At 35.7% G+C, this 10,067-nt stretch overlaps 1 protein-coding gene across 1 annotated transcript in view; it reads right to left on the reverse strand.

Moving 5' to 3' along the window:
* Nucleotides 1–4,147: 4,147 nt before the first annotated feature.
* Nucleotides 4,148–10,067, reverse strand: part of LOC110461446 (pinin-like) — an 11,647-nt gene continuing 5,727 nt past the window's right edge. The window contains exons 4-9 of the mRNA XM_021514898.1: nucleotides 8,289–8,373; nucleotides 7,683–7,780; nucleotides 7,457–7,532; nucleotides 6,896–7,051; nucleotides 6,398–6,536; nucleotides 4,148–5,443 (exon numbers count right to left, since the gene is read on the reverse strand). Of these exons, the coding sequence (XP_021370573.1) occupies nucleotides 4,773–5,443; nucleotides 6,398–6,536; nucleotides 6,896–7,051; nucleotides 7,457–7,532; nucleotides 7,683–7,780; nucleotides 8,289–8,373 (1,225 nt within the window). The 3' untranslated portion in view covers nucleotides 4,148–4,772. The remainder of the gene's footprint in view (nucleotides 5,444–6,397; nucleotides 6,537–6,895; nucleotides 7,052–7,456; nucleotides 7,533–7,682; nucleotides 7,781–8,288; nucleotides 8,374–10,067) is intronic.

Below are 10,067 nucleotides of genomic sequence, written 5' to 3' on the forward strand. Positions count from 1 at the left end.
TCTCAGATTTTTTGCTATTTGAAGTGATGTATTTTCATGTTTTTATCATTACCGATGTAAATTTTCTAAAGGAATTTGGATAAACAAAACAGTAATTTACCTTCAGTTTTTAATTTAAAACATGAAATCTATAGTCTTGTATGTAATGTATAACAAATATTTATTCATCTGATTTTGATGACCCCCTTAGTGGTGTTACAAAGTATATTCCTTTTTACCTTTTAGGAAATAGTAAAATATTTGGTGGATGGTACAGATCTTAATGAATCGCCAGCTTTGTGTTCCTAGTTTGTATTTATTATCTTTTTGAAGTTTCTTCACATTTTTTCTCTTCCTAATAATTTAAAGCTTAATTACAGCAGCAGAATTTTTATATTTCATTGCAGCTGAAATGGCAAGTTGAAGTTGTAATTTTACCCAACTAGAAAAACAATATCCTTTTAAAATATTGACTTGAAGATTAAATTCTTCAGAAGTATTGAACTTCCTAAGTTTAAATTACATGTATTGTTTAAATTTGACATGAAGAAATTGGACAACATTTTTGGGATTGTCCTGATAAACATCTTAATTATTATCTATGTAGTTTTCATGGAATGTTCTATGCAATAAAACAATATTTTTGGAATCCGAGACTGAAGTCATGTCTTTCATTATACAGTTAGGGGATAACCGGTTACCGTACTATGTTTTGATATTGTTGCGAATTGAGTTTTACTGGCGACGCAGAGTGGAGCATATAAAACAGATACTTGTCAGTATAATTATATAATATTGCCGCAAATCTTTAAACAATAGGGTTATTTTCATTTTAATTTGTAGAAAGAGTCCCAGGTGGTTGGTGTCAAAACCCACTTAGGTATTTAAGTAATCCAAATCATCAAGTTAGAAATGTATCATTATAGGTAGTGGGTCACAATTGGAAGCTTATCTGTGTAGATGTTTTTGCGCCCACCAGTTGTATATATGGTTATGGGGCGGAAATCTCTGGTTTCAAAAGTATGAACCAGGGACTTCAGTCTCCAGAGGTTGGGCCAGACTACAGAGCCAATCCTGGTACCAAAGTGCATTTCTCTCTTAATACTCAGAAATTGTATACATAGGGATTTCATCACTCTCCATGTCATAACCCAAGGGCTTGGTCCTAGTTTTAGGTGGAGCAGATTTGAGGCCATTCTGGAAGCATATCTGTTTGTGTCTCTTCATGTCACAGCAACTGTTTATAAAGTTAAAGGGTGGGAAACTCCAATGTTTCCATATTTTGACCGAAGTCTGTTAGGGTTGTGCTAAGCCCTAGGGTCAATTCCGATAGCATGACCTTTTTTGTCTCTTCATACAAGCAGTTCAATATGGTAGAAACTTGGTCATTATAAAGGTATGACATCGGGCCCAAGTTTCTAGGGGTGGGGCTAGACCCTTGTGCCAAAATTGGTAAAATATGTGCATTCCTAACTTAATAGTAAGCTATTGCATCAATGGTGAAATGCCGTCAACCAAACTATGGTTCATACCCATCTCATAGTTCGAGAGAAGTCGGAAGCAATTTGGCTAAAATACAATTTTTGGCTTAGCAACTCCTCTCCTTCCAAGGCAGACCCCAACCTAAGAATACTTCTGATCAATTAAGTTTTAAATGTGGAACATTTGTTACAATGGGAAAGTAATTTTGCCTAAATACCATGATAATGAGAAATTTCCAGAGTGTATATCATGGTTATACATATTTTGGTTGACAAATCAAACGCCATGTTGCATCTCAAGGGAACTGGAAAATGTTACATATTATCCAAAGGAGAATTCCACACCCATTTGCCATGTAAACACTGCTCTCAAGTTTGGTCATCATTAGTCCAGGGTAAAGGTTTGGGCCAGGTAGGCTAAAAATACATACCTAGTTACTAGCAATCACATTTCATCAAGTCATCTTCAGAAATAACCATGAAAATGACAAGATGCTAATGAAGGGCTAAGTGACTGTAAAATACCCCCCTGAGCTATGTTGGAGGCACAAACAAGGCCGAGAGTTTCAAAGGTAGGAGCTAAACCACCATGAAATCAAATGGTAGGGGCTGACAAATAAATCAGCTGAACTTAAAGAAAAAAAACAATTGACTTCCTGGAAACATTTTATTTTTTGGTTGGAAAAAAATAATTAAAATTGGTCACATTTAATAGACTGACAATGGTACAATGTTTAGGCAACAATGTAACTATAGCAAAACACTTTCTTCTCAACAGTTTCAAATTCATATTTGATAAAGGAATGTTTAAAACTTCTTTCCTTTAAATACAAACTCAAACTCACTCTCTAAAGTATTTCTAAAACATTATAATAAAAAGTATCTGTTTACATTTTAAGTACAAAACATAAAAGTTGATTTCAGAAACCAATATTGAATGTATTTCTATTGCCAACATTCACCGTGTACAGTCGCAAAAGATGGAGTTAGATGTTGGGGTTTTGGCATCAAAGTGCAGATATTGGCAAGGTAAGCATAGGGTACCTACTTTTATATTTTGCCAGACATATCTCTGGTACCCTAAATGTTTTGCACAGATTGTAGGAATGTTTAAGTGACAACATAATCTGCTTTGCTAATGGAGGTCTCGTCAGCTGTTACATACACTAGTTTAAAGAAACAACCCTTTCTTACTCCTGTTAAAAATCAACATCAAAGCTTGCCCAATATTTCTTGGAAGAGATGTACCAATAGCTTTCTATTATGGTCCTACACCACACTTCCTATAGGTTTGGCTGTAATGACTTCAGTCTACTTGTTGCAGCAGCAGACATTCCCGAAGCACATCAATGAAACCCCAATACCCTCAGCAAATTGGATTGTTTTACTTAAATATATTCTTCCAACTTGTGCACAAAATTTTGGGTAGCAATGATATATCTAGAAGAAAAAATAAAAGTATTTTACTAACCTTGTTGATTTCCATCCTGCTTCATGTGCCAATAACCCTAATCTCTCAAAACCAAACCCCCACTTGTGAGGCTATACAGGTGGTATTGTTGATATAGAAGAGTATGATCTAAAATCTTTGTGTTACTAAAATATTGTTTCATTATTAACAACAACAGCACATCTGCAACTGTGATGTAGCAACTGACTGAAACTTTAAAGAAATGTTTCTACAAATAGTATGTACATTTGTATTTTTCAGGGTATTTAAATTTAACCTAAACACTTCCAAATTTTACTTGTTACTCTTAATTCACATGAAGACTGGACAATTTAAACTGGAAATGCCTCACTTTTATATTCATTTTACACCATAGGCCTTAAAATGGGATATAATTTCACTTATAATGGACACAATATACCATATCATACTGAACTTATTTATAGCAATGTTTGTATTGGATGAAAAGTAAGCTGGTGTGAATGATGCCTACGCCGTTAAGTATAGTAAACATCTGATGGAGCACACATATAGACATTCCTACGCCGTTAAGTATAGTAAACACCGATAGAGCACACATATAGACATTCACAGGAAAACCCCATATATATAAATTACAATTTTAGATAAAACAATGACTTCAACCTGAAACTGACTGTTTATTGTAAACCCTATTGCTGAATAGAGAACACAATTCTGCTATAAACAGGCTATTAGGCTAAATCTGCACAGTTGGCAAGCTTGTTCCTCTACTGAATGGTTTCCTTCCTGTATCTTATAAAAGTGGTGTGACAGTTTGCTATATCATCATTCTAATGTCAAGCTTTCTGTAGGCTAACTATCCGACACTGATGTTAGACGTTTAATATACTTACCTGTTCTTGGTTCAACCTAAAAAGGAATCTTGTACAACAAGCCTGTGATTTTTGTATAGGGGGATACATTGTATATGGTTCCCATTGTCAATCTCCCGCGCCAATCTCCGTGTGAGAAGTTTTAAAGCAACAGTTACAATTGTTGTGAAAGGGGTATCAGCCAAATCAGTTTTAAGGTTGTTTTAACCAATCCTGTTGATGACCGGACACAATGGCAGATAGGAGACATGGATTAGTTTAAATACAATATAAATACATATGTGGTTGGCTATTGGATATCAACAAATTTGCACATTTAAAAATTCAAACTTAATAAATTTTATCTTGATAAAAATATTTTCAAATTTAGTTGAAATTTAATAAGTTGTCTCTAACAAAAAATATTTCTAACTTTCAGTACATCTTTATAAAATATAGCATTCTGACAAAATAAAATCTTATCTAAATCCAATGAAATCATGATCAAAATAAAATTATTTTTTAATTTAAACTACTACTCAATTTATAAAAATGAAATCCAGGATTATCCCCATTCAAAACTGAAACTTAAAATCAATCAGTCATCACTTTTGAAAGAGATAATATGTGACATCTAACGTGGACAATACCGTGGATTATCATACGCAAGTCAATTGAATTCTTCTATTAATGACTTTTTCTATATACATGATAAAGATATCGATAATGTGTATTGTCTACTATTATGAAACCAGGTAGACCTACTCCCCTCCTATCTTCATCCCAATCACTTCTCCATGTGAACAACATCCTTCAAATACATGTACATCCGCACAGATGAGACCTACATGGTACATCATTGCGTAATAACCTCCCTCTGCCCCTGTTTTTGAGGAATAATTTTGGCAGTTACACGTCTCCCTCCCCCTCAATTTTTGTCACAACAAAGACACTACCCCATCTTTAAATTAGTTTACAGTGCCATATATCAGACTATATATATAAGCCTTCCCTTCACCAACAGAGATTTCATTCATCTACAGCATCATGTACCTCCCCTTCCTCTCCCTCCTCCTCATCTTCAGCCATCATAGCTTGTGTTTGTTTTGCACTCTTGGTCAATTGAACCTGCGTTTCGTCTGTGTCCATCCTTTCAGATTTCGCGTCTGTCTGCTCTACTGTCCGCGTATCCTTAACATCCTCATTATTATTACTGTTATTATTGGTAGAGTCGGTTCGGAGTTCACCTTCCTCCTCCTCTTCCTCCTCATCATTGTAACTTATTTCCACCCTGGGTTCTGTGCGATCCTTTGCCTTGTCATCCCTCCTTGGTGCCCCTGCCTTGTCCCTCCTGCCCCCCAACCTATCCCCCTCCTCCTTACTTCTCCTCCTGTGCTTACCTGCCCTACTGTGTCTGTCTTCCTCTGCTACACTATCAGACTTTCTGCGTTTTCTAGGTGTCTCCCCATCCCTACCCCCTCTATGTGGGCCCCTCTGCTCTAACTGCCTACGTAAGTCTACCCTCTCCCCACTAGATTTCCTACGTCTGTTTTCCTTATCTGTGTTTCTGTCCCCCTCCATGACCCCTTCATCCTCCTCCTCCTCGTCTCCCTCCACATCAACCTTTCCTCCCGGCTGGTCCTTGGCCATCAGGTCTTCGATCTCAATCTGCAGTTTCCTTCTTCGATCTTCAATCATGTCTGTAAACAAAATATATAAAAGTCTAAACATCAAACAGAAAAAACTTTAATACCAAAGAGGATATTTTTTTGTTCAGAATAAACTGTAAGAAACTTAACTGGTGAGGACGGTCTCTTATCTATTGGAAGCAGAGTAACTTTTTAAATAACACCATTTTATATATTTGAACCCTGTGACCTTGAAAGTATGTCAAGGTTATTTATAAGTAGAAATGTTATAGCTCTCCATCCAATTTATTGTTTTTCTTGTACATGTAGCTACTGATCAAAGATCTTGACCCTACCACCACTGTATCCAAATCGGGACGGAACCCAAAACGGGACACTTATGGGAAAATGGCCAAAGAAACTGTCATTCAATGCAAAGTTTGACTCTAAACATTTGAAATATATCTCCTTTTCTGCTGGTATTGATCGATTATCCCCAAATATTTGCCAAAAATATCTAAGTGTCCCTTTCAGTGTACAGTTACGCAGGTTCAAGGGCCTACGTAACCCTGATGGGTTTTATTGTGTTTTATTTATAGAACCATGTGTCAGAAATATCAGCTTGTAATAGAAATGAAAAGTGGATAGTATTTATTCATGAAAAATGAATAAACATTTTTGGAACTGATAGTATGCTATAAAGAACATTGATATTTATTTAAAAAGTGTCCCGATTTAGGTAAAGTGACGTTAGGCTTAACAAGAGGGATCTTAGCATCCACCAATATAAGACCTTAACTAGCTCCATATAAGTTTGATCTTGTCTTTATTTTTCTCTTCTCTCATTTATTAAATATCTATTTATAATTATAAGTCATGGTAACAGTAAATACACAGTAAAGTAGTTTGTTCTTGTCTCTTGTTGTTTTATCAATCCATTGATAAACATTTCCTGAAAACTTTTTTTGAGTAACTGGATCCTGAAATTAAGAGTACAATAATCAAAACCTTCTTCTAGAAACATACCATCCACGTATTTAGCAGTCTCCTTCCTTTTTCCCTCTAATACAGCATCCATGGTTTTTGGAAAGTAAAATATGTGTGGTTTGGCTCTGGTGTAAATAAAATTTTCTAATTTGCGTGTCTCCTTTTCCCAGGCATCATGCTGTTAAAAAAAAGAAGACATTTCAAATCAATAATTTCTACTTGCCCCATATAATGCATATTTTACATACAAAAAGACAGACTTCTTGTTATATAATATGAGTTTACAATAAATATTTTAAGGGTTGTTTTTTCTCAGTAACTGTAATATTATAATGAAGATTATTTTTAAAATATACTGATCTCATGGAATGGATCTTATTGCTGCAGGCACCCCTAAAGGAGGTGTGTTTAATTTACAATGCTCATAATGCTGAGTCTCCCATCACCCATTTACCACAAAATTTATCCAAATTTGATTGCTAGAAATGTTTTAAAAAATTGATACCTAATTAAATCCTTGGAATATAAAGAACTTACTATTTCAATAAGTTCCATTTTGTATTCAAGACGACGAATTTTGGCCTGTTGTTGTTTTCGCTCTAGGAAAAGCTGATGGCGTTCTCTAAGAAGATCCTCTTTCTCTGAAATGGCTTTTTCTTCTAATTTCTGCTCAATCTGTTTTCTCTGAACTTCCTGAAAATAAGCAAGAACCACAACTTTCCAATGAACTGGTACACTAACAAGAATAAATGCAATGTCAAGAAAGAACATTAAAAAGAAATTGTGACACTTACTGAAATTATAAAATCTGGAATGAAAACATCTGGTTTTTCAAATAGCACTTGCATTATTTTTTTTATCAAGGGGGTGCTCTGATCAGAACAGGTGCCAGTATTGTCAAATAGGTTATGAAATTTGAAGACATGGGGACCTCTAGTTTTGAGGTTACGGAGCTGAATAGAATGTCAAATAAAGATGTACAGAAGAAATATATAAACAGTACTTAACACCAAATGCTGGTGCATAAAAGTCCTTTTAAATTCTCCTCAATTCTGAGATACGAATTCAATTTCCATAAGTCTATCACATTCAACAAACCTTATCCTCCGTTTCCTTAGCTTCATCTTTGAACTTTCTCAGTGTTCCCAAAAGTAAGCCAAACATTCTTCTATTTCTGAAAATACAATCATAACAGAGATTAAAATACTTAACATCCCATGTATGACTTTTGAACTGAACTGAAGTGTTTAATTTGGGTACAATCTCACCGTCAGTATTTATAGCACATCAGTTGTAGAGAAGATTTTTTTGTAACTCTACCTACCTGGCAGTGCCCTTTCTGTCTGAATTCTGTTCCTCTATGCTGGACTGACGTGTCCTGGACTCTTTAGGGGTAGCTACAACGGAGGACTGGATAGTGGGCTGAAAAACAGACAATACAATCTAAAATAGCATGTTTTTTATGCCAAAACACAGGTGTTAATTTTGAAAGATGAACAGAATGAATTCATTGCTTACAGGGGTTTATTTAAATTTAAAGACAACAGTATGCAGTAAATAACTTTCAAATAAGAAACTTGACTTCATTCATTATTTACCAGTTTTAAGTGTGGGTATTTTTTGACATCTGACCTGGGTAATTTCTATGTAAGGTTGGTCATTTTTGTTTCCACTGGCCTACGCCCTAGCTGGACAACGTATTGATCTCATGTAGCTACCTAGAAGATAATCTTCTGTATCTTACCTGTTGGTGGAATCCCTGGAATGAAGTGTATATATACCTTATCAATTGAGCCTTGACCAGAGTACCTACATAGTAGAGTACGTTGTGCTAATCCCTATGATCCCATCCTCTTAGCAGATAGTACTTTTAAAATCCTTACTATCTCATCACTTTGTGGATGTCATTAACCTAACACAATGAACCTACCTTGTTGGGTAGATCATCATCGTCCCCATTATCCTGTCCTCTTGGTGGACGGCCTCTGCCCATCATCCGATGCATGGGACCAAGCCTGTTGGATATAGACAACATTTCAAAAGTGTACTCACACGAAAACCAAAGAGTGCCCCAGATGGGTGGAAAGACAGAGAAACACAAACATTGTTATCAAGTTTGAAGGAATTTCGCTAATATTTGCTAGAGTTATTAAGCGGAAAATGCAGATAATGACATTTTTTCGTTAATCAAGGGGCCAAAATGGAGTGCGATTTAAGTGGTTGTCAAACTTGACCGAGCCTTTAATGCATTGAACCCTTCAAGGGGCCATAACTCCGCCAAATGAGTCTGCTGAAAGTTGTCATCGAACTTGGCCAAGCCCTTAAGGCATTTAACCATGTGACCAAGTTTTAAGAAAATCGGTTAACATTTGTTGTAGCTATTGCACAGAAACGAAAAGCAGCAGATAATGACGTTTTTCGTTATTCAAGGGGCCATAACTCCGTCAAATGGGGTTTGCTGTAAGTGGTCATCAAACTTAGTGGAGCCCTCAAGGCATTTAACCCTGTGATTAAGTTTGAAGAAAATCGGTTAATATTTGTTGTAGTTATTGCACGGAAACGAAGCATGACAGACAGACAAACCCAAAATAATATCCCCCGTTTCGGTGAAAGCGAGGGATAATAATAAGATGGCTCATTGGACCAGTTGATTGTCAAATGTTCCTCACAAGTTATGTCAGGAGGGTTACTTTCTGTGTTTCAAACATTTGAAAAGAAGAAATTTGTCTGTAAGACATCAATCCCCTACTCACACACTTGATAAATAGAGCAAAGTTCACACAGGTCAAGTTACAAAAATATCATGCAACATATAGAGCAAGACACACACACCTTTAAAGTTGCTTAATCTTATCTGCAATAATGAGGCTTAAAACTTATCAAAATGCAAAAAACTGAATAAGTCAGAGCTCAAGGTTACAAAAGTATCCTACAGTCTGCTGTTCTCATAGTGGCACATAAGCATGTGAAATTGCCTAGTTCTGTAGCCAGTAACTTTATATATAACTGACCCAACACAAAAACTTCACCAAGGTCACAGAAGGCAAGGTGAAATGTTCAGGTCACAAAAATTATGTGCAATTTGCTGTACTTATAACAGCATATTAACTTTTGAAGTAACATGACCCTAGCTAAAGTACTTGGTCCATAACTGACCTGAACACAAGAACTTCAGACATACATAAAAACAAGGTTATCAATATAGTGTATGTTCCATAAGATGACACCACTTTGTTGTGGGGTAAAATATGTAATGTAAACAACTTTACACGTTGTGTTGGTCATCGTAATTTGAATACATGGATATGTAAATGTCCCAGACACAGTGCCAAATAAACACAGAACAGTTTATAGTAACCAGTGATTACATTAACTCCTGCTAACACACAACAAGAGGCCCATGGGCCTTAACGGTCACCTGATATATTTATACAGAGAGTTGATTTTGTTTTTAACATGAACAGAAATATTATTCAAAGTGACAAAAAACAATAAAACCACCTTACTCAATATCTAGCATACAGATTTCAGACTAAAAAGGATTTGAAACTAGCACCTCTGATTCTTAACAAGGAAAATGAAGAAATTTTAGCACACTGACTCCTTTGAGCCCCACCCTACAGCCCTTGGGGGTAGGGCTGGCTCAAAATTTTCAAAGTATCAAACTGTCAATTCAAGGTTATAATTCCAATCAAGTTATTAACATGTA

This window comes from Mizuhopecten yessoensis, unplaced genomic scaffold (genome assembly GCF_002113885.1).
Source record: "Mizuhopecten yessoensis strain PY_sf001 unplaced genomic scaffold, ASM211388v2 scaffold10621, whole genome shotgun sequence".
NCBI classification, from domain to species: domain Eukaryota; kingdom Metazoa; phylum Mollusca; class Bivalvia; order Pectinida; family Pectinidae; genus Mizuhopecten; species Mizuhopecten yessoensis.